Genomic DNA, 26214 nt, shown 5'->3' with positions numbered 1-26214 from the left:
TGTGGCTCAGGCAGTAGCGCACTCGCCTGGCATGCGCAGGGTGCTGGGTTCGATCCTCAGCACCACATAAAAATAAAATAAAAGATGTTGTGTCCACCGAAAACGAAAAAATAAATATTAAAAAAAATTCTCTCTCTCTCTTTAAAAAAATGAAATTAATTTATATTAATATAAATATATTAATTTATATATTTAATAGCATATTTTATTTAATAACATTTAAATTATATTAATGTTTTACATTTTTCAACATGTAATCAATATTATGATTTATTAATGAATTATTTTACCCAATTTTTGTTTTGCTAAATGTTGATTTTATACTTCTAGCATTTTGAGTGCTCATTAGCTCTCATATTGAATAGGATAGACTGAGGCAGTTAAGGGAAAAAGAAAGATTGGGAAGCGAAAATATTTGATGATTAAATTCCAGCTAACTGAATTAATAAGATCTGAAAGAAGCATTATAGGGTGAAGGTGAAAAGGATAACTCAACATCAAATCCCCCTAATAGTAAGATGTTGAACTAGTTGCTTGACATTGGTTTTCCCATACAAAAAAAAAAAAAAAAAAAAATGGGGCTACTGCATAGTATAGTCTTACAAGGATTTAAACAGAGATTAACCAAGATGATATATTATTGTCATTGCGTTAGTCACCATTTGTAAAATGGTGATAATAACTATACCTGCTCTATCTACTGCACAAGCTTTTGGTGACCATGACCAAAATACCTGACAAAACTTAAGGAAAAGTTTACTGGATTTATGGATTCAGTCCATAAATAGAGTTGGTTGGCCAACTCTATTGCTCTAGGCCTGAGGCGAGGCAAAACATCATGGTGGAAGGGTGTGGCAGAGGAGCATTACCCAGCTCATGACAGCTAGGAAGCAGAGGGAGAGAGGACCCAGGGAGATAGATATATATATATATAAAAATATCACTATATATATAATATAGTGACCCCAGTGACCTATTTCCTGTAGCCATGCTCTACCTACCTATATTTACCACCTATATTTGCCACCCATAGTCCATTCAAATTATTAATCTATCAAATGGATTAATCCACTAACAAGGTTAGTGGGAGTGGATGGTTAGACATTGTCCTGAACTGCAGAAAGGACAGAATGAATTATTTCTTATAGGACATCATTTAGGCAACCATGTAAAGCACTGAGGGTATTCAGAGATGATCCCTGCTCAGAAAGCTGACTGACTCCTGAGTGAATTAAAGCATAAGAGAATTACAACACAAGATAAAAAATGAAAGATGTCCTCCAAGAGGTCAGGGCAAAGAGCTTCAAGAACTCAGAGAATTTAGAAATCAGTTTTGTAGGGAATACTTGGAGGAAGTGTTTATTATTTTTCCTAAGTTTTTATTTTCAGTAAGTGTTTGATCCAGATGGAGACGAGGCGGACTAGTACTATAATCGCAGAAGTGAAAAAATGGATATGGGCCAAGTGTTTTAATGAGCCAAGTATCAGGTGTGCTGGAACAAACCAGATTATGGAGGGTGTTGACTATTGGGCTAAGACATCTGTTTTCTATTTGGCAGGGAAAGCACAGGTTCTAAACAGAATAATATTCTAGAAAATCCACCTGGCACTGTGAAGGGTGGATGGAGCAGGGTGAGGGCCTGGCAGCTGTGAGAACAGAGGAGCAAAATGACAACCACACATGTGTCTGGAAACCTAGGGCCTCTGCGAGGGGAGGGAGGCCCTGGAGGGGGCAGGCTGGTGTACTAGGTTCTCTAACATTATGTGGGAGCTCTGAAGCCTCAAATCTAGGAACATGCTCCTTCTGCAACCTGTAAGGCAGTCCTTCTTTACATCCTCCTAGTTCTCAGGGGGTTTCCGGGAATCTTTGGCATTCTATGGTGCTGTAGTTTGGGTCTTGAATGTCTCCCAAATGCCGAAGTGTTAAGGGCTTGGTCCTCAGCTCAGAGCTATTGCAAGGAGGTGGAACTTTTAGAAGACTTAGTGGGAGGTCTTCAGAACATTGAAGGTGTGCTCTTTTTTTTTTCTTTTAAATTTTTATTGTTGGTGAAGGTGTGCTCTTGAAGGGGACGGTGGAATCAGAACTCCTTCCTCTCCTTTGCATCTCTGCTGTGGTGTAGAGTAGTTTGGCCTCTACCACGTGTGCTCCCTGCCATGATGGGCTGCCTTGCCATGAGCACAGCAGCAGGGACCACTGACCATGGCCTGAAACCTCCAAAACTGTGAGCTAAAATAAATTGTTTCCTCTTAATAAGTTGATTATCTTAGGTATTTTCTTACAGTAACAGAAAGCTGACCGATACACTTGGCCTGCAGCTGCCGAAATCCATTCTCTGCTTTTGTCATCACACAGCATTCTCCCTGTGTCTCTAGTTTTGCTCGGTAGTTGTTTTCTTATCAGAACACCAGTCAGAGTGGATTTTACAGTAGGCCCCACCCTACCGTAAAATATGTGAATCTCAACTAATCACATCTGCAATGACCCTATGTCCGAAACCAGGCCATTAGGTGCAGGGGGTTAGGATCTTAGGATCTCAGCATATGTTTTGTAGGAACATAATGCAATCCATAGCAGTAGTCTTGTATTTTTATAAGCTAGGATAGGGAGAGGAGGCAAACATGAGTCTCCTAAGGGAAGTCCCCTCTACTGTAAGGGCTCCAGGCTCCTCCAGGATGCTGCCTTTTCATCCAGCACCTGCTGAAATTCCAGCAACTCCTACTGTCACTGCATGGGGAGGAAGTCTCCATAGAAGCCTTGGAGGAAAAGTTGGGGCAGTTTCTCACATTCTTGGATTTGGTTAATGACATTTGTGAGAAACAAAAAGAAGGCTTTTGTGATATTCTGCAACACTTCTCTTCGGAGCCACTAGATGGCAGTCTTCACCCATTTCCTTGCCTTCTCTGTTTATTTCAAGCAGGACTCTTCAGAGCCTGGAGGCAACTACTCTGCACAGGGAATGGAGATCCGGGAAGAATTCCTTTTCATGAGACCCCCCACAGTGTTTGGAAGTCCGAAAAAATGGAAGGAAGACTCTCTCACAATAGTTCTAATCAGGTTGAGAACTGTTATACCTTCTAGTTGCATAGTAAATATTCTGGTTTTGTAAATATTCATGAGTTCATTGGATTTAACTAGGAGAAAAGCAAGAACTGCTAACAGTATGTGGTCTTGGATGTAATTTATGCCCAAGCATCTCTTGTATGTAAAAGAGGAGACCCTTATTCCATGAGATCTGTTTACTTGCTCATTAGCAAAGGTAAAGGGGATACTGACTGGATTAATCTTTCCTTGTATCAGAATTCAAACTTCTGTCATTTATAATAATCAGAGAGCAACAGAGAAGTAGCCCTAATTTTGTAATACGGGGTGAGGGGAAGAAAGACTGGAGAATCGTAGGTTTCTCGCCTTCCCACTTAGCAACACAACCATGGAATACACTGACAACACTTATAGACAATAGCTACTGTTTTTTCTTTAAAGATCAGCTTAAGGTGCTGCCTAATAGTTTGTATAAACACGTTTTCCCACTCAAACCTAGATGCTGCATTGGAAGAAAGAAAAAAAAAACGTACTATAAATCTAGTCAACCTAGCACTTTACAAAGTAGAAAATCCCAGAATCATGCATTTCTCAACTACTCATCAAAAAGTCTTTGGTTCTGTAACATATATAAGAAATAAGCAAAAATTTGTGTTCACATGATAAGATGCTTGTAATGAAGAGGTGCTCCTACATTTTTGGAGATGGGTCCAAGAGGAAAATTTGAAGATGCAGCAACCATAATATCTCATGGATTGTTATTATTCACCAAATATGTTTTTCTTCTTTGTCTATTGTTCTATATTCAGGGAAGGAGGGAAGAACATTTATTATGCTAGGTATTTTTCATAAACTATTTCATTAAATCAACTGCACACTTGTGAGCAGACCCTATTATCTCTGGTTTCTAAGGGAAAGGTCTGAAATGTGGGAAGTCGCATGGCTTGCAGAGACACAGTGGAGCGGAGCGCTGGAGTTGACCTTGCTATGTCTGCTTCCTGAGCTGAAGTTCTTTGTTATTCCAGGTTGCCTTCCACATGGAGACTAGAAAAGATGCCCCAGCCCTTGAGAAGGTTGTAGGGAGGTTAAAAGCCTATAATTCACTTGTGGGTCTAGCTGTGGCTGTATAACAAATAGGCCAAGGGTGGTGACCACCTTTGATTTTAGAATCCCTGAGGCTCTCATGATCCGGTGCGGTGTCTTTGAAGGGCAGGGTTAAATTGCATTGCTTATTATTTCATGTCTCCTTCTTTGGCTTGCTCATACTTTGCCTGGAGGGTTCTTCTCCCTACAGGGGGTTGCCTCCTCCAGGAAGCCCACTATTTCCTTCTTGCTCTTCCATGAGTGAATCGTGACCTGGTTTGTGTCATTGGTCCTACTTTGTATCTTGTGTCTTCCCCTATTGCTGCCCCTGTGGTGGTGTGGAATAGGGTCTACGCACCAGTCTGTCTCTCCCTGCCTGTGACCTCTGTATGAACCTCTGCATCGTCCGCACCTGGCACAGGACCCGGTACACAGGAGTTCAACACGTGTTTGCGGGTGGATGGATAGATGGATGGAAGAACAGATGAATGCATGCGTTTGTTCTGGTGGCAGAGTAGAGGAAGGTGAGGCCTTCCCGAGACTGCTTTCCTTTATTCATCCCAATTCTAGTCTACATCATAAAAGGATACACGTACAACTTTGTGCTCCTTTGGGTTTCCAGAAAGTACTATCTGGACAGGTTCCAGCTGACCTTATGCTTGCCTTAAATATTAAACTTAATTACTTAGGCTATTCCAAGGGAAGCACTCGGCTGTCAAGGTGGCTCCCGACATACACGGGTTTTCAATTTAAAGCAATCTACAGTCATTAAACTCTCCTTGCCTCGCCATAACTTTCATCAGGTTGAACAGCAGACAGTGACATTTTAAATTGGATAGGGAAGGGGTAGAGATGAGAGGGGCAGCAGGGTGTTGAGATGTGACCTAGTTGTCAAGAGCAGAAGAGACTGTTAAAACTCGCCCCTCTCCCAGTGCCCTAATCATTCCCTTTGGGTTTTAAATATGAATTAAAGATAAACTAGATGGAAGACGGGCACTAAAGCTCCTTGATGGAACTTGTGTGATCCCCTTTGGCTTTCGATGTACAGTTGATTAACCCTCCCCTTATGTCTCCCTAAAAGATTAGCAGAGGGGAAATGGATATGCTATGAGAAAACTACAGTTTTTCTTGGCAAACGAGTACTGATACATCAGGTATGCATTTTGGGTGGTAAAATCTGGGGCAATGGTGAGGGGTGGAGAGGCCAGATTGGAAGCCAGTCAGTCCACTGACCCTGTCCTTTACTGAGTCCCTATCTTTTGTTAGATAAGATAGGATTCCTTGTCACAGGCAGGGAGAGACAGACTGGTGCGTAGACCCTATTCCACACCACCACAGGGGCAGCAATAGGGGAAGACACAAGATACAAAGTAGGACCAATGACACAAACCAGGTCACGATTCACTCATGGAAGAGCAAGAAGGAAATAGTGGGCTTCCTGGAGGAGGCAACCCCCTGTAGGGAGAAGAACCCTCCAGGCAAAGTATGAGCAAGCCAAAGAAGGAGACATGAAATAATAAGCAATGCAATTTAACCCTGCCCTTCAAAGACACCGCACCGGATCATGAGAGCCTCAGGGATTCTAAAATCAAAGGTGGTCACCACCCTTGGCCTATTTGTTATACAGCCACAGCTAGACCCACAAGTGAATTATAGGCTTTTAACCTCCCTACAACCTTCTCAAGGGCTGGGGCATCTTTTCTAGTCTCCATGTGGAAGGCAACCTGGAATAACAAAGAACTTCAGCTCAGGAAGCAGACATAGCAAGGTCAACTCCAGCGCTCCGCTCCACTGTGTCTCTGCAAGCCATGCGACTTCCCACATTTCAGACCTTTCCCTTAGAAACCAGAGATAATAGGGTCTGCTCACAAGTGTGCAGTTGATTTAATGAAATAGTTTATGAAAAATACCTAGCATAATAAATGTTCTTCCCTCCTTCCCTGAATATAGAACAATAGACAAAGAAGAAAAACATATTTGGTGAATAATAACAATCCATGAGATATTATGGTTGCTGCATCTTCAAATTTTCCTCTTGGACCCACCACATAGGCCCATTCCTGAACTTATCTCATCCTTCATTTCACTCTGTTCCTGACCAACCTGAGCTTTCATCCATTCTCACCCCTTCCTATCTTCAGCCTCCTGGACCTCCAGCTTTGAACTTTACCCTCTAGGGGATGCCGGGCAGGGATGAAGTGACAATATCTGTTAAAACTATTACGAGGCAATTTTAAAAGATGAAGTCTAAATGGCTTGTTACCTAGGATCACTGCATAGATGCAAAAGTAAAAATAACCATGGTATCAAAATAACCACATCAAAATGTCATGAGCTCAAATTACTTAGCCTCTCTGTGTTCCTTACTTTGCAAAATGGAGATGATATTCTGTGTTTCTGGCTTGGAATAAGGGAATACAGATAATGTCCATAAGCGTCTGACACATAGTAGGTGCTGAATGGATGGTAGCAAAGTGTATCTCAATTCTACCATGATCCAGTTGCATGACCTTGAAAGAAACCTACTTGAGAATAACCACATCCCTTTGCTGGCTGTGGCCTTTTAAATTAAGGCAAGGAAACAAGTTTAGAGACATTAAGGGTGGTGGAGGCTGAGGTAGGATGTTTATTCCCTGGTTCTCTCCCAGTGAGGTCGCCACGGAAGGGCTGTGCACGTTATCAAATGGCCGCAGCTCTTAGAAAGCCCTTTCCTGTGTCTCCCAGGTTCTAGGAACCTATCTCTCCATTTTCCCTCTCCGGCATAGGTGTGGTAATGTCTTTCTTAACTTACCCACTCGGGGAGACTGCATTGTTTCTGTTGACTTTCTTAAATAATGGGTTTGCAAATAGTTTTTAAAAAACTCTCCTCTGTCTCTTGGAATATGCTCTCTGTTCCTTGCCAAGACCACTTTTTCTCCTTCCTTCTTAACTAGACCCATTTAGCTAAAAGATGCAATTATTCAACCCATTATTTAAGGGACATTTGCAAAAAGAGAACTCATTGTATGTCTTAATAATACCTTGAAGAAATTTAGGAGCTTGCTCAGCTGTGATTCTCTGTCTTCCTTGCCTGTTTGAGAATAACAGATTATATAAAACTTTTGCCTTGGAGCTCTTAAATTTTGGAAAAGAATTACATTTTTTTTTTTTTTTTTGCTGAGTCAAAGGGAGATGAAGGGAATTTACACCCTGCCATACATTTTTCCCAGTAGAATTGATCGACAGTGAGCCCACTGTGGCAGTGTCAGAGTTGTGCTGGAAGGACTATTGGGGAAGCATTGAGGTCAATTTAAAATTCCTCTCTGAAAATTGCCTAGGTTTGGTCTGCAGAATTGGACGTGCTATTTCCTGGGTGACTCTGGGGAGCAGACAAAGCCCTGGAATTTTTTAAAAAATGAGTTTATCCTCCAGAGAAAATGCAGCTAGAGTACTCTGGTGTTGGAAAGAGATGGGGGAGGTGGTGCATAGATCAAGGTCTGCACATGAGGCCAAGTATTAATGTCTGCTGGAAATGGTGGAAAAGCATCTTTCACGTTTTAGTACTAGGTGATCATATAATATGTTTATTTGAACTAGGTTTTTTTTTTTTTTATTAAAAGAAGGTGTTGAATTGCTCTGTGGCAACAGATGTGGCAGTACTTGGCAAAATGGAGTGTGAGGTCAGAAATAAATGAAGAAATATCTTCATTTATTTAGAGCACCTGTTGGGAGAGATACTGTCCAGAGCATCCCTCCTTCTGCTGCACTGTGCTCGGTACCCCTTCTCCTGGACAGAGGCAGAAGAGTGGATTGGGGGGGAGGGAGGAGGGCCATGTTTGTTAAACTGTGATCTTATTTTCATCTCACAAGAGCCACTGAGATGAAGAATTTGAAACAGAGCTGGATAAGTTGATTTTCCTAAGGTAAGCTGGTGCTAGGGGTAGGCTTCAAACATGAATTGTCCGATTTTGAAGTCAGTCAATTTCTTTGCACTAACCCAGCCTAGTAGTGCATGCCATTTGAGACAAAAAGAAGGCAGGCAAAGTACTAATAGGCATGCTTTCTTCTTGTAACCTTTTCTAGGAGAAAACAGAAAAAACAAACAACAAACAAACAAAAATAGCAGGTGGAGAATCCATGTATTGGTGTGTTGAGCAAAGGAAAATCCAGCAGGCAGAGGCCCTTCACAGAGGAGACCCAGCTCAGCCCCTGAGCTGAAGACTGGTTTCATTTAATTGCATTCTATCTTTAGGTCCTGAGAGGATAAGTCTGAGGTTGTGTCTTAGGTGGTTCAAGACAAATATGCCAGGCAGTGCACAAGGATATGTATTTCTGCTTAAATGCACACAGGTGAGCATGTGAACATCATTATGAAACTATTGTTGCATAGAACAGGATATTCCATAATGTAAACCGCCATATCTGGAAAAGAATACTTCCATGTGTTTTAATTACATTCTCTGAATCTGGGGCTCCTCTCCCATCTCTACATTATACATTGATGTTACCAAGCCCTCTTTTACTTGGGTCTCTGAAGTTCTAACTATATGCTTCCATTCTCTTCATTGCTACTACTTTCTCCTTTCCAAATTCAGCTGACCTGGGAAATGGACCCAGGATGTCTTAACAACCAGAATTTGATCTGAAAATGGCCTCTAATCGAGTTCTTCCAGCTGACTACATCAAGAATTCTCCAACTGCTTTCCTTAAAATAAAATAGTGGTTGAAAAAGTGTAAGTGTATTTTGTATGCAACATCTAAACCAGCATCTAAACAAGTAATGGTTTTGATGTTTGTTTCTTTCCCAAAATCTGTCTCTTTTTTGGTACACTCTTAATTTGTTTTTGTTTGAAAATGCTGATAAATTTGTATTGCCCTGGACATTTATAGTGAAACTTCATAATCCTTGACATAAGTAACTTCATGGTTATCATATTTGACTGTATGTTCAATATTTTAAAAGCCTTAGTTGATTTCATTTTTACCATAATCCTATTAAGTAGGTATTACATTTCCCCACCACTTTTTTAGATGCTGAGGCTCATAATGGTAAAGTAACATGACTTGTATCAGATAACTTGTAGATCTGGGATTCAAATGTAGAACTGTCTCCAAAGATAATACTTTTAACCACTATACTATAATCTAAACTTTACTAAATATTTGTATTTGAGGTTGATATTGATATTAAGGGAAGCCAGAATCACTATGGGAGGATCCTTGCAGATGATTAACTTCAGATTCCTATACAGATATCTGGAATGAGAAAGGAAGCAACTTCCCCAAATCTAGAGTCATTTATTGGGGATTTTTCTTTTCTTTCTTTCTTTTCCTATATTTTCTTTTCTTTTCTTTCTTTCTTTCTTTCTTTTTTTTTTAATATAGGCACTCACAGCTATAAAATTTTCTCTTAGAACTGCTTTTGCTGTGTCCTAGAGATTTTGGTATGTTGCATTTTTAATATCATTTAATTTAAGAATTTTTAAATTTCTCCTTTAAATTCTTCAGTGGCCTACTCATCATTCAAAAGTATTGTTTAATCACTCAAAAGTATTGTTTAATCACTATGTGTTTGTATAGTTTCTCTTGCTATTGGTTTATGACTTATTTATATTCCAATCTGATGAAATGCAAGGAATTAGTTCAACATTTTGGTATTTACTATGATTTACTTTGTGGCCTAAAATATGATCTTTTGGAGGAAGTTCCATGAGCAGCTGAAAAGAAAGCATATTCAGCTACTGTTGTATAAAATATTCTGTAGATATCTGTTAAGTGCACTTGACTTATAGTGTGAATAACTCTGTAGTATTTTTGTTGATTTTATGTCTGGATGACCTATCAGTGAGAGAAGTATATTGGAATCACCTAGTATAATTTTATTAGGGTCTATTTGAGCCTTTAAGTTGAGTAGTGTTTGTGTTACGTAGTTAGGTGCACTGAGATTTGGGGCATAAATATTTAATATTGTTGTTTCTTCTTGTTGGATTTTTTCCTTTACCAATATGTAGTGACCTTCTTTGTCTCTTCTAACTAATTTTGGCTTGGAGTCTGCTTTGTTGGATATGAGAGGAGCTACTCTGCTTGCTTTTGAATTCTGCTTGCATGGAATATCATTTTTCCATCTTTTTATTTTCAGCCTGTGGATGTTTTTACATATGAGTTGTTTCTTTTGGGTAGAATTTTATATATTTCAGAATTTTATATATTTCTTTCTTATATACTTGGGGTCTTTTTAAAAAAATCTAATTTGCCTCTTTTAACTGGAGAACTGGAACCATTTATATTCAGTGTTATTATAGAGAGGCATATATTCCTTCCTGTCATTTTGATTTATTTCTAATGTTTGCTTCAATACTGATTCTCATTTGCTTGTCTACTCTTCTAATGAGATATATTCTTTCCAGAGCTCTCTTAGTTGTTTTATCCTCTTCTCTGTATAGGATCCCTTTAAATATCTTCTGCAATGCTGGATTAGTAGGCATGAATTTCTTTAGTTTATGCTTATCCTGAAAGGTTTTTATTTCTTCCTCAATGTGGAAGTAAGTATAGCTTCTCTGTATATAGCAATATCGATTGGCAGCTATTTTCTTTCAAGGCTTAAAATGTGTCATTTCAAGCACTCCTGGACTTTAGGGTTTCTGATGATTGGTTTTCCATTAAAGATGACCTGGTGTCTCTCTCTTATTTCTTATTTTTTTTCTTTGATCTGGATTTTTTTTTTTTTGCATTTTAATATGTTGTGGAGGGGTTCTTTTCTGGTCTTGTCTATTTGGGGTTCTAAATGTCTCTAGCATATGAGTGTACTTCCTGTTCCCAAGGTTTAAAACATTTTCTGCTATTATTTCACTGATAGGCTATCCATACCGTTAGCTTGTGTCTCCGCTCCTTCTTTGATGCTATGAGACTTAAGTTTGGTGTCCTAATGTCCAAGAGTTCTTTTCTATTCTGATCATAGTATCTTATTTTTTCTTTAGCTACAATATGAATGTCCATCCACTTTGTTTTCAAGCTCTGAGATTCCCTCTTATACTTGGTTTAATCTCTTTTGAGAGATTTTCAGCCAACTTTCCCCCCACACACTACTAGGAACTGAATCCAGGGGTGATTTATCACTGAGTAATATCATCAACCCTTTTTATTTTTTATTTTGAGATAGGGTCTCACTAAGTTGCTGAGGCTGCCCTTGAACTTGTGATCTTCTTGCCTCAGCCTATCAAGTTAATTGGATTACAGGCAAGTGCCACTAAACCCAGCTTCAATAGAGTTTTTTTTTTTATTTGACTTTTTGTGCCTTTACCTTCTAAGATTTCTGTTTGTTTTTTTTCCAGAATCTTGATCTCTTTATTAAAATGCTCTTTCATATCATATATTTCTCCCTTAGTTCATTCCTTATATCTTTTTAAAATTTATTGATTATCTTAACAGCTAAATTTTTAAAAATTTTGCCCAGCATTTCATTCACTTGAATACCTATAGATAGAGTTGTTGAGGGATTATAAATTTTTGGAGCATCTTTTTGCCTTGCTTCCTCATATTTTCAGAGTGTCTATGTTTTTCTGCATCTGTTGTGATGAGTTTCTTTTCTTCTATTATGTGAGGTCTTTTAGAAAGTAGCTATCTCTTTAATATATGTCCTGCACTGGCATATCTTAGCATCAAAACATCCAGGTAGCATAATCAAAATATTAAGTTCAATCATCAGCTCTGCTTTGAGAGGAGAGAATAACTGCCAGTAACAGTGGTAACTAATTAATGAAACATAATTAATTAAAATGCACAAGATTAGAAAGAACTATGGAAAAATAAATAATGAGGGAAAACACAACAAAATACATTATGTAAAACAGCTAATGCAACAACCATCATAAAAAGATTCAGTTTTCTTTTTGCCAAGACATTTCAAATGGCAAACCTTTTTTCCTGGGCTTTAATTTTAGGATCCCCTGGCTTTGAAGAGGTTTGTGGGACACAATTATTGTATTGTTTGTCTTTTTTCAGCTCTGACCCAAAACAGGCAAACTTACTGGGGGAATCAGTATGCTGAGCTCTGCCCCTTCTTGCCTGCAAGTCTTGGGGGAGCTTTCTTTGTTTGTTTCAGAGCAGAATTCATCCTCAGTATCACTGTGCTTTTTAGATCTGGGGTGGGAGTGTTATTCTGGTGGGAGCTGCCGTCCATCTGTCTGGCCCAGATAGCTTGTTGACTGATCTAGATTACACCACACCTCTCCTTTTGAAAGCCTCAATCCATGTGCCATGGGAAGTATGTGGGAAGTGCCCAGGTCATGTCTGAAAATCCTTGAGACAGTTTGGGTATGGGGGAGGTGACAGGGCCTGCAAAAGAATTCTGTGGGTAGCAGCTTTCCACCTGACCCAGAGCCCATGGGCTTCCACTCGCTGTCAACCTTGCTCCTTATCACAGTTTGAACCACCAATTTCAAAGGAAAACGCCCTTCACTTTTCTCTGCTCTGCAGACCTGCAGACTAGCAGCTGCAGCTCCTGTTGCTGCCCAGAGCTCCCCAAAAGTCCATGTGATAATCTCACTCTTGTGCCCAGATTGACTCATGACAAATCCAGTAAGAAATAAAGCATGGAAAGTTTAAACAATGAGGCTTTTTAAGCTAGCACTGCTTTCTCACTTTTACTAAATCTGCTTGGAAGTACTTGGTCTCTCTCCCATGCTGGGACATATCACTCCTACTTTACATTCTTACCTTCCAGACCCCTGACTTCTTTTCAGCTATGTTGTTCAGTTTATCTGATTTAACTATTCAATAATTACTTATTGAGTGCCTGCTATGTAGGACACACTGACAATATAATAGTAAGTGAAGGTTTTTTCCCCCCCAGAACTCTCATCATCTAATGAAAAAGAGATACTAAAAACAATTATTGGATTAAATATATGCTTAAAATAGTGAAATTTGTAAATTATGTCCAATTACTATGAAATAATGTGAGATATATGAAATCATGAAGAGACATATGATTCAGATTGGTCAGCATCTATCAGGGTCTTAAAAAATGAGATTTTAGCTGGGAGTTTGTACATGAAGATGTTAGCTGACCAAATATCAGGGGTAAGAGCATTTGAGGGGGAGGAGGTAACAGCAGGTTCAGGGACCCCGAGGCAGGGAAGCTACTAGTGTATCATCATGTAAAATGATCATTGCAAAGAAAAGAAAAAATCCACTGTAGTGTAGCGTGAATGAGCCAGGAAGAAAGTGTCCACAAATGGGGCTGAGAATTGGGCAGGCAGGTACCAGGCAGCATTGTAGGCCATGCCAGAACTTCAGATTTGTCCTCATGAGCATGGGAGGCCATTGCAGGCTTCTAGCAGAAAAAAGCCATCTGCCATGTGGAAAGCAAATTGGAGGGAGGCAGGAGTGAAAACAAAGAAACCAGTCAGGAGGGCTTTTGGAGTGGTCCAGGTGAGAGATGACAGCTCTGACTAGAGTGACGACGGTGGAGATGACAATAAATGGCATGTTTGAGACATACTTTACAGAAGGAAATGATATGGCTTGTTGATGGATGCAGAAAGTGAGTCATGAAAGGCATTAACGATCCCTGCCAGTCTTTAGGATGAGTAACTTGATGTAAAGTTACCATTACCAAAATGTGAAAATTAGGAGGAAAAGCAGGTTTGGGAGGGAGGATGAAGGATTCAGGTTTTGAGGAGTGATATTTGAGATGTCTGTAGGATATTAAAATAGAGACATCAAAATAGGAGGGTGAGTATATATTCTGAAGTTCAAAAGAATAGTCTGTGTTCAAGCAGAAATTTGAGAGTTCCTGCACACAGAGACTACTTAGAACCATTATTATAGTCTTCATTTTTTTTTAACATAGGGCCAACCTTGTACTTTTTAATTTGACTTCTCTCTCTCTCTTTTTTTTTTAATATTTGGGCCTGTTACTTTGGTTACACCTTTCAATATTCTATTTCGGTCATCCCAATTCCACCTTATTTTGTAGGTTTCTAATTACCTGTAACGACAGAATATTTCAATAGAAAGAAGCAGATTTTTGACTTTTTGTGTGCCTTGGGCAAATCACTTAGTTCTCTGAGTATTAATTTCCCAATAGTAAAGAAGGGAATTGGTTGTGTTTAGTTTTAAAAATAAATGATTCTGTAATACAAGAATTATTGGCTGTTATGTCTAGATTTTAAAATCCATAAGAGATGACTAGATAATTATCATTTGGAAGTTAACAAAGGCTTAGATTAGCTATTGCAGGATATTCTGAAGTTCACATAACGACCAGCAACTAATGGTTAAATTAAACACTATTGATGTAATTCCCAGAGTCTATTGCTGTAATTTAGAGCAGTATTTCTTCTGCACTTGTGAATACAGACTATAGGATAAACTAGAAAATTCGACATTTGCCCATCATAATAGCATCACCTTGAAATCTAAGACAAGCATGTTTCACTGCAAAATCTTGAAGGTATGGTCACTCTTTAAGCAAAGTTAGGAATAATCCAAATATCATGGAGAGTCCTAGTAAATTAAATAGCTTGAATTATTGACCACAAGGCATAGGTAACAGGGTTTCCTTATATTATTCAAATTAAAGCTAGGTGAAGTGTCAACATTATCAGCAGTTTTTCCATACCTCAGTGACAGCGAAAGTTCTCTTGCCACAGGGAACCATCTTGTACCACTTGTCGTGCAGCACGTCCATAAACCCATGTGACTTATATTGGCTGATTAGCTCAGATATATTGGAGGTCAGTGGAGAGTTGGGTGGAAGACCAATGCCATATCCTAGGAGAAAATAATCCCACATGAGTTTTTCACATTGTTCTTGAGAGGTTGCCACCATAACTGTATAGATATTGCTCTCAGATCTGACAATAAAGGAATGGTGGGTTTGCATGATCTTTCCTCCAAAGGACCATAAGACATTCTTAATTTTGATTACTTTTACAACAGCCAAACCTCTGAGTAGATGAGTTTGAAAAGGATAGGGATGGGCTGTGCACAGTTTTCTAGGAGAACACTTCAAAATAGTCCTTAGATGCAATCTTTGAAGTCATGACCAAGGCTAGGATTCCCTATTCACCTCTCCAGAATCCAGCCTCTGGATTTTAAGTAACAAAATTGGATTCATCATAATCTTTGGTTTATGACATTATCTTATTATTGTTAACACATGACCATTTTTTTTTACTTTTATGCTTCATTTTATTCTGTTTGTGGATAATATAATAAAATCATGTGGACATTTAATACAGTATGTAAAGTAAAATATCCAACAAGAAATTATAATGACTTCAATTATTAAAAAGTCTGGTAATACCAAGTGTTGGAGAAGACGTGAACCAGTCAGATCACTTATACACTGCTTGTTGAAACACAAGGTGGTATGATCATTTTGAAGAACAGTTAGTTATTATTCTTTTGTGGTTGATCATTTATATACTTCAAGATCAGCAATTCTGCTCCTACGTATACTTTCAAAAACCTCTACAAGCATACCAGATGTGATCAAGAATGTTGTTAGAAGCACTATTTATAATAGCAAAAATTGAAACCAACACAAATGTCCAAATGTTCTTTGGCAAGAGAATAATTAAATAAATATTATAACAAACTGATTTGAATACTTTTATACAATGTAAAATATTTGAACTAGAACTAGACACAACGATATGGATGCCTCAGCACTATGTTGTTAGGTGAAATGTGACAATCCCAAAAGATTACTTGGAGTATGAATGCAAGGTGTAGATGTAAAAACACTCAAAACAAGACAGTGTATTATTAGGAGTACATATGTATGTGATGAAGTTTTATTTATGTATTTATTAATTTATGGTATCTGGGATTGAACTTAGGGGCACTTAACCACTGACCCACACCCAGCCCTATTTTGTATTTTATTTAGAGACAGGGTCTCACTGAGTTGCTTAGGGCCTTGCTAAATTGTTGAGGCTGGTTTTGAACTAGCAATCCTCCTGCCTTAGCCTTGGGAGCTACTGGGATTACAGGCATGTGCCACCTTGTCTGGCTGAAGCCATATTTTGAAAAAAAAAATAAGAATATGATAAATTAAAGATCCAAGGTTGAAATTATATAAGGCACAGGAGCATAGGAGAAAGGGGAAGGGATGGAGAGAGAGAGAGAGCACCAAGATGGATATGGTTTTATTAATCATCTTAGCCTCTATATTCTCATTCCATGTAGCTTTACTTCCTTTCCAAACTCTTCCTACACTGTTAATATCTTTGATGAGCCACGTGAAAGAGACTAATTAACTACATCTTTTTTTTTTTTTTTAGCTGTTAGATAGCATGGTCAAAAAAAAAGATTATTTTTGCCCTCAAGATAATTGAGGAAGATAAATTAAAAATGCAGTTAGTTCTTTTTTCACAGATAAAGACTAAAAGCCTGTCAAGAATCCAAAGATACTTAATGGAAACAAATATTTGCTATAATTATTCTATCTTAAAACTCAATGCCAAAAATATTAGCTTTTGTTCCTGTTTCAATGCAAGCATTCATTTTTTAAGAACATGAGGCTTGAGATGTGTGTATAACCAATGAAAGAGTTGAAATAAATAATGCCAAACAATTTTTGAGTATTAAAAAATTGCACATTTTTTCCCCTGATAATTTTGTTTGTTCCTTAACAATAGGGAATCAAGGAAATGATGACAATGTCAAAAACATGATTAGAATTTTCCATTCAAAGAGCTATTTTGAGTGCCTGTCTTGTGCCTATTAGTTTGGTTTGAAAGGAAAGACTGATGATAAAAGACTTTGGATGGGCAGCATTTTCTTCTGCTGATGTTATCATTAAATAACATTTTAAAAAATATAATGGGCAACTTTTTATAAGGAAGTTACCAGTTTTATTTAGGAATCTCAGTTGCCCACACATGTATTCAGTACTTGTTTACATGTCAGTTACAACATTAGATACATAGGCAATAAGATTCAACAATTGACTGACACACATTCGTCCATTCATCAAATATCTTACTGAGTAAATAGGCGATAATAAGTGTTCAGGATTTAGCAGAGAGAAAAGCAGACACCATGGTCTCTGTTGTTACAGACTGTCTTTGGGTAGACATTAAACAGTGCATCACATAGTGATTATTTTATTTCAATTGAGACAGATGCCATTAAGGAGAAGAACTGGGGCATGTAAGAGCTATCTAATGGGAGTGGGTTGGTGGTCAGGATAATTAGTTTGGGTCAAATTTGATGAATATTATTGTGTTTTCCCTTTAAAGCAATAGGTTTCAGCAACAACAATTTCTCATATTTACTGAGGGCTCACTATATCCCAAGTAAAATTCTTGGACAAACGTTTTGCATTCTCTACCCTATTTTGTGAATCATGTACTGGCCCAAGATTGTGTGCTAGATTGTGGCACTGTGTTCAGTTAAATCACTCTGGTATCTCAATAGTAAAAATTAGGACATTCTGAGCCTTTCTTTGTGCCAGACATTTCCCCAATGTATCCCTATGTGCACCCATGCCAGAGTACATACTACTTAGAGATTCAAAGATTGAATAAGTGACTGATAACATCACATAGCTAGTTTAGCTGGCAAAGTCAGTATTTGCAAAGAGATCTGTTTTATTCTAAAATCAGTGCTCTTTCTACCATGTCCATCTCAACAAGTCGAGTCAGGGAAATACTTGACCTATTTCTTCCCTTTCAGTACTTCCTATCACTGTAGCCACATTGATGCACTAACCCCCAAATAAGGTAACTCATTTAAAAACCACAACCCTCAAAACTGGTGGTTTGTTCTGAGCAAACACAAATATTTATTGTTCATAGGTAGATTTTATTTATAAACTTTTCAGCAAGTGGTGTCAATGTAGTAAGTTTGCATATGATTATATATGCTAGGAAATTCCCTAAGCAAGGAAGCTTACTAATTAAAATGTTTCTCCTAAAAATCCTCTTAAAGCTAATAATTCCAACCTGCATTGGAGTTATAATGGTAGAATAGTTTTCATTTGATAGGCATTTATTGCATACCTCAGGTTCAGAAGGAGAGATTGCTACCAAGTGAAAGAAAGAGAGAAGCATATTAGACTGATTCTCGATAGTGACATTTTTGACGTAAGGCAAAGATACATAGGGAAGGGCTGGGGATGTGGCTCAAGTGTGCTCGCCTGGCACGCATGAGGCACTGGGTTCTATCCCAGCACCACAGAAAAATAAAATAAAGATATTTTGTTCACCTAAAAATAAAAAATAAATATTAAAAAAATACATAGGGAAGTTAAAAAAATTTGAAATTAATACAATAAATCTACATAATCTAAGAACAGAATCTTGGTACTACAAGAAAAATGTTAAAATACTCTTAAGAAAAAAGCAATATTAAAGTTGCAAGACAGTTATAAAAAATTGCTATGCAGGAAATAATAAATATTAAATCACTCCACTCCATCATGCTTAGTTTAATTTGCAATCGGCTGATAAAAATAGATTGTTATCCTTTTTAAAATTTTCTATTTTAATACATATATTGGATATTGACACTTTAATAGCTCTATTGCTAATTATTATTAGCTAATTAAAATGAATTTTGATATGGAATGAGGAAAGAAATAGGAAAAAAATTATGTGGCAACGAGAAGCGGTCTTTGTTAAGAGATATAAAAATCCATTTTGTTCAGAAACGTAAAAAAGTAAAATCTTGAAGGTTCCATTTCCATACTTCTGTTTTCTCAGTTGCTTCTCAAATTTGATTGTGTTCATTGGTCAAAGAATTGTTATTTTTAAAATGCTGAGTCAGCCTTAGTTGCTTTCATTATCATTAGAAACGTGGCTTTGAAATAAAGACAGGGTTGACTATTTTGTGGTTGATGGATGAAGCAAAATGAAATCCTTCAACCCTAAAGATGAAGGCGTCAGGCACCCTGGAAATTGGATACAGCTTAATAGCCCCAGAGAACAATTTTCAGAATAGAATCCTGATCTTTTCCCCATGGATAAATCAGCTTTACTCAGCTAAGAGCAGAGGGAATATATTTTGACTAGCAAATGTGTAGTTAGAAATTCATAGACTAAAAGAATCTTCCTGAAAGGTGGTTGGAAAAGAGATATTTTGAAAATAAGACCTTAGATAGGGTTAAAGAGACTTTGGGAAGGAAGAGTCATTCAGTTTTGTACTCTGTCCTTGTAATACCAATTTTAACCACTTTGGGACAATGGTTGAGAATATATTGTGAAAGTCCCAATTGCAAAGGGAACTTTATAAATGGATTTCCCTTACTCTCCCTTACCCTTAGCACATCAAACTGGGGAGAGAAGAGTCTGGGAAAAGCTGAGATCAATGAAGACTATCCTGGGAAATTTTGTAGTGTATTGGTCTCAATTTATCAATTTGACATATTGGGTAATAATTTATTGATGACTTCCTATGTACCAGGCATGATTCTACATGCATTCTGTTTATTGTGTTACTTAATACTTACAACATCACTGTTATAGGTGTATTATTCACATCCTCATTATGCAGATGAGGAACCAGGAGAAATGATTAAGAAATCTGTCAGTTATTGAGAGTTCAAATCCAAGCTCCCAGACCCCAGAACCAGTGCTCCAAGCACTGTATTAAATAATTATTGGCAAAGCAAGAAAAAGAACAAGCTGAAAAACAGGCAAGTCTTTGGCAGAAAGGTCACAGATCATTATTTTGCAGTTACATTGGTCTTTTTCCTTGTTTGACCTTTATTGTCCTGATTCATGAATTTGGGACATGTATTCATTAATCTCAAATCTCTCTCTTTTTCCCCCCCAAGAACACAATATGTCTTTATGTCCCTAGCATTTAAGTAGCATTTTGACCAAAGACTTTCCACATGCTCTTGACTTGAACCAAATTGTAGGTTGGATTTGCTCCGTTGTGTACTATTTAGTCGCAAAGAATACCCATCATGAAGGGTTTTAAGCTCAACATGGAGCTACTGTTTCTCACTGGCCTTACTTTTCCCTTTTGAAACTAAATATGCACAGAAGGGTGAATTTGTAGCTATTTTAGTCTGCTTGAGTTACTAGAGCAAAATACCAAAGTCTTGGTAGCTTATAAATAACAGACATTTATTTCTCACAATTTTGAAAACTGGAAAGTCCAGGATCAAGGTGGCAGCAGATTCAATGTCTGGTGAGGACCAGCTTTACGGCTCATAGAGATGACTTCTAGTTGTGTCCTCACATGATAGATGAGTGAATGAGCTCCCGCCCAGTGGCCCATTTGATAAGAACACTAATCCTATTTTATAAGGGCAGAGCTTTTATGATCTAATGATCTCCCCCAAGAGCCGCATCTTCTAGTTAGGAATTATGTTTTGACATATGAATTTTGGAAAATATGCAAAAATTCAGACAATAGCAGTGTATCAATACTATATAGAGTGAATATAGAAGTCACGTAGGAGTCAATAGACTCTATTGTCCCTCTTCAGTTCCTGAAAATATTTAAGCACTTGGAAAACTATGTGCAAACCATCAGGATACTTTTGACTAACAATATTTGTAAGGGAATTAGGTACTTATTTTGAATTTAAACTAATCAACTATATAATTGGTAATACATCAATTATTATGATTGCTGTATGACCAGGATTGCAGTAGGCTCTGTGGAGGGATACAGATAGGCATCTGCAACATTTCTGAGTTTACTGGGGAAGCATTCATCATAAACTGCTATGATGATGTTTTTATATTTATGCAATCTAATTAATAACAAAGCCTACATTTGAATAAGTTCAAAAAAACCTAAATTTTGTTAAAGAAAAGCATCTCATATTCTCAAAAATTTCATTAAAAAAAAATAAGAGAGGGCTGGGGTTGTGGCTCAGTGGTAGAGCCCTTGCCTGGCACGTGTAAAGCACAAGGTTCAATTTCCAGCACCACATAAAGATGAGTAAATAAAATAAAGGTCTTGTGTGCATCTACAACTAGAAAGAAATATTAAAAAATATATATATAAGAGAAAATTTCATTGGGAGATATTTTTCCCCAAATTCTTGAGTTAAACATAAAAAAACCCCAGCAACCAAGACTTAGCTTTTTGTTGTTGTTGTTGCATGTCACTTATAAGAATCCTCCCTTTGAGTTTTTCCAGGGTCTGTTTTTAGGTTGTGAAGTTATTGGCAGGGGCAATATTGAACTAAGTGTTCTGATTTGTATTTCATCCATTATGAGTATGTATCAATAATGATGACGATGCTCTCTCTTTTGGAATCTGCCATCCTTCTGCTGTCTTACAGGGAGAGCTCTTCCTTGTGCCACTTTGTTTATTCTCTTTGAGAACAATGTGGTGTCTAGAGATGATAGGAACTGCAAGACACCACGTCTCATGAGCACAGATGGAAATGGAAACAGGAAAACAGTGGGGAGTTAATTGTGTGGCATCTGGCACTGTGGGTCCAGAAGAGGCAAACAAACCATCGTCTTCTGCCTTTTGACAAGATCAGGTGGCCCCCCGAAGACAAAGGTGGAAAATGAAACCCCTCATTTTTATGCCCATAAATTATTTATTATTAGTAGCCCTATGGTAGGAAGGACTTCCATTACCCCACACATTTAGGATGTAAATAAAATGTAGTATCCTTTCCATATCCCTTACTGCCACACACACACACACACAAAGGAAATTTTCCATTGTTACATTAAAATGGGGTTTACTGAGCATATACTGAATGTTCTTTTGGTTTTCTTGTGTTTGCTCTTTCTCTCTCTTTCTCTTTGTGGTTTTGCTATCCAAGACTGCAGTCTTAATAAAAGACCAATCCCACTCTCTTCCTGAAGTCCATCCCTGACCCAGGTGGGGGTCATTTTGTCTAGACCGAAGACTGGTTTCTCCTTGGACAGGTCTAAAGAAATAGCATCAGCTGTTATATTCTCATTCATCACAAAAAACAGACTGAAGCAAAAATATCTGCTGATGCGTTTAGGAGAGACAGAGACCAAGTATGATTGGGAAATTGGGAAATTGGAATCAAATAGTCTTGATACCCTAGTTAACATACAGCAAAGCACAGATTTCTGGAAATAGGACTTGTGCACCCCCTTGGGATTGTTTCAAGCCAAAGTGCTTTCTGACAAGCGAGCATGGCTGTCTTGAGAGCTAGCATGCACTGTCAGGGAGGGAAAGCTGTGAATTGGGAGATGTGAAATTTGCTGGTTCAAACTATCAGCTCCATATATCAACTGTCACTCAGAATGAAAGAAGCTACTGACAAAGCAGTCCTTCTTTGGTTCTGAAGTTTGATTGATTGGTTGATCTAGTTGGAAGCAAAAATTGCTGCCAGTGGGGAGAAAGGCAAACCTGGGGTCCCAAACAAGGTTTTTGTTTAGTACCCTAAAGGGTGGTAAACTTTAAAATGAGCCCCCCCACCACTTACTTTCCAACTAGTGAAAAACACTTATATTGGAAACTGAGATTTGGATTTTAATCCCACTATTATCATCTAATTATATAATTATGAAAATGTGATACAATATTCTTGGATTTTCTTGTGTCTAAAATAGATTGGATTAGATCAATGTTGGGGCTCCATTGTAAAATATAATCATTCTCTCTTTCTTTTTATTTTATTTTTTTTATTTTTAGTATTGGGGATTTAATCCAGGGGCACTTTACTACTGAGCCATATCCCCAGCCCCCCCAAAAAAATTTTTATTTTGAGACTTATTAGATTACTTAGGGCTTTGCTAAGTAGGTGAGGCTAGCCTCAAACTTGCAATTCTCCTGTCTCAGCCTCCCAAGCCACTGGAATTTCAGGCATGACCACCACACCCAGCTTAGTCTCATTTTTGTATCAGATTTATTACAGTGTTTGGCCATTCAAAAATAAAGATGAGGGGCTAACGGTGTAGCTCAGTGGTAGAATGCTTGCCTACTCTGTGCAAGGCCCTGGGTTCCATATCAAGCACCAAAAAACAACAATACTAACAACAATAAAATAGGGAAAAGCAAAATTCAAACAAATAAAAAAGACAGATCAAATTAAAACTGGACTCCCTCATTGCCACCACTCCCAGATATCTGAACCAACACATTTGAGAAACAATTATTTTTTCACTAACAATTACATAAATAAATATTTGTTGAGTTGGAGAAAAATAATTTCTAACTTCAGCAACTTAATAGCTAAGTGCTTATGAGTTGAAAATGAAAACAAGGGAAGATGAATAGCTCCTTGCTTCCGACTTTGGCATTTGTGACTTGCTAGGTTAGCAAACTGAGCACATCCTGAGTAAAAGCAAATCAAGAGTGACTGATTAATACCTTCTATGGCAAATGGCTTCCCCACGGTTAGAAGTTTACAGTCAGCATCTATTGACACTTCATAATCCAGAAGGGCTTTGTCCATGATGAAGGCGTCTAGTTTCTCTGGATCATTCCTATATTTAAGACCAAGAGAGAAAAAGTGAACATGATTCATTAATGGGCAGGAAGCATTAAGCCTGACAGTTGGCTTCTGTTTAGGGGACAGACACCTGAACACTAAGGGCAGCACAAACTTGCTTGCTGCTGACAGATTTGTTGACATCTCATTGACCTGGAGAGTACAGATCAGGGGAAACAGATATTCTTACAAGAAAACATGATAAACCTCTGTGTTTATCTACCAGTCTCTTTCATGACTTCTAAACCCAACAACAAAGCCAGCGTGACTGAATTGAACAGGAAGGTGTACAGGGAAGGTTACTTCCTGTAGGTTATCAGAGAAACTCATGTTAGGTATTGTATTCATTGTCTTCCATACAGTTTATCACTCATAAAGGCTGTGACATAATCAATGAGGAAATTGAGGCTCAGAGAGTCGAAGGAACTTGATCCAGGGGACATAGCTGGTAGAGTTGCAGCCAGTTGGTCTCATTCATCACATGCTGAAAGTTTAATCTTTTTTTTTCCATGAAGATCAATATTATATTTTTCAGAGATCAAGTATTATTTCATATTTATGAGTAGCTATTAAGGAAATATTTAGAAGAGATCTAGTATTCTTGAGAAAAGGAAGTTATAGTCTAAGTCCATGGGCTACCATTCAATAAATGGAAGGGGAAGCTGATGTAATAGATCTTAGTGGTCCAATTTATTAACATATCTACAGAAATTCATGTTACATCCCAGTAGGTGGTTCTGGCAATGATAATTTACAGTAGTTGTCCCTGAGCTGTATTAGTGAATTGGCAATGGACTCAAATTGCTATTAGAAGTCTTGGGGCACTTGGGCATCCTTTATGAAAGTCGTCTTCTTTTTTTTTTTTCATACTGGGGATTGAACTCAGGGAGCTTAATCACTGAGCTACATCTCCAGTAACCTTTTTATTTTTTATTTTGAGATAGGGTCTGGCTAAATAGCTTATGGCCTTGCTGAGTTGTTGAGGCTGGCTCTGAAATTGTGATTCTCCTGCCTCAGCCTCCTGAGTCACTGGGATTATAGGTGCATGCTCGGCTAGTCTTCCCGTTTTTCTGAACATTAATGCAGAAGAGGTTCAGGGGAAGGCTATGTCTCAGCATAGGCCGAGCTCCAACTTACAAAAAGGGCAAGGGCGGAGAAGTTTGAAAGTGAGCTGTTTAGGTCACTTTTTTTTTTGTCTTTAGCCAGTAGGACATACATATATTGAAGAAAGGCTATTCTATACTCAGGGTTATCGAAACAGCTTTGCAAAGAAAACAACTCTTCTCTATTCAATTTGGCCTCAATGTGGTATCTTAGAACAAGGAATAAGGCTGTTCAAATTCAACGCAGAGAAGTGGTTTCTAAGCTTAGAGAAGAACAAGGCTAGGGCTCATCAAAAATTTAAAAGAGAAAGATGTCCCTAGACAGGTATAAAGTTCATCACTTGGCAGGAAACATATCTTTACATGGATGGATTTGTTTGGATCACACATGGACACATAGTAAATAGTTTAACTTTTCTTTTTGGTGCCAATTACCATTGCTTACTTTTCATACTCTTCCAGTAAGTGAAATAAAAAATTTAAAAAAGTATCCTCTTTTCCAGAGGTATTGAATTTAAGTTATAACAAGGTTCATGCTTGGCTTTAACCAACATGAAGTCACCTCTCAGTTCCAACCATATATTTATACAACTATTCTTAATTTTGGAATGAAAAAGTGCAGTTGGTTATATCAGATTTCTATTGCGTAGGAACTAGAAGCAATCATTTCACACAGACTCCCCTGGGACCATGAGTCACTGGTGAAGAAGTGGCCAAGTGTGATTCAGGTATTATAGCTTCTGGACTGAGTCACCATTGTAGTTGATAGGGCCCCCAGTTGATTCTCCCATTATGGAATCATGCTCTTTTTTTTTTGAGCATTTATTTAAAAATACATATTATATGCTACAAAGTCATATATTAATATACTGAAAGAAGTGTACATTTTAATAGGATTAATTTATTGTTAAATTGTCACCTTAGGGAGCAGGGCCCTGAGAGAGTTGGTATAAGGCTGGGAGAATTTTGATGGGAGAGGCAAAGGACATAGGTGACTTTCAAGTACAGTGACTTTGGGTGTTGTTCCCTGTAAGTAAGAGCTTTGGGATGCTAGGGGGGCAGGATAACATGAAGACTGCAATTGCTTTGAGTAATGTCTAAGAGCATCAGTAGTGCCTAGGTCAAAAGTAGAGAAAGAAGGATGAGAGAGCAGTGAAGTGGTAGTAATGATAAGCTCTGCCTGTATTTCTCTTCCACATTAATCAGTGACTCATCTGGAAAACTTGTTGCAATGCAGATTTGGATGCAGTTGGTTTGGGATGGAGCCTGGCATCTTGCATGTCTAACTAGTTCCCAGATACTAACTGGAACACAGATGTTTCTGTAACATGGACTATTCTTTGATCATCAAGGACCTTTCATTATGATTACCAAACCAGCTTGAAGTAGTGATTGAATTACAAAGAACTGGCTCTAGTCCTGATTCTGCCACTTGTTAGCTGCATCACCATGGAAAGCTTACTTATTTCAGGCCTTCTTCATCTGTGACTACTTTTCTAATGATTGCTTCTCTCCAGGCTAAGGTGGGGGCCAATGCCGGGTATGGGAACCTTCTCAAGTAAAGTCACTGGAATAAATGAATGCATAGAGTGAAGAGGAAATGC

At 38.0% G+C, this 26214-nt stretch overlaps 1 protein-coding gene across 2 annotated transcripts in view; it reads right to left on the bottom strand.

Annotated features, from left to right (window-relative positions):
* The window catches only part of GRIN3A (glutamate ionotropic receptor NMDA type subunit 3A), a gene marked incomplete at its 5' end in the record, with an annotated part of 175024 nt that overhangs the window by 22642 nt on the left and 126168 nt on the right, over window positions 1–26214 (bottom strand). For both annotated transcript variants that reach the window (XM_081281130.1, XM_081281131.1), the window contains 2 exons: window positions 14727–14878; window positions 23387–23502. In XM_081281130.1, the coding sequence (XP_081137256.1) occupies window positions 14727–14878; window positions 23387–23502 (268 nt within the window). The remainder of the gene's footprint in view (window positions 1–14726; window positions 14879–23386; window positions 23503–26214) is intronic.

Source organism: Spermophilus citellus, assembly GCF_964194105.1.
Source record: "Spermophilus citellus genome assembly, chromosome: 2".
Taxonomy (NCBI): Eukaryota; Metazoa; Chordata; class Mammalia; order Rodentia; family Sciuridae; genus Spermophilus; species Spermophilus citellus.
Note: the sequence above shows the minus strand (reverse complement) of the source record. Positions and strands in the feature narration are given on the sequence as shown.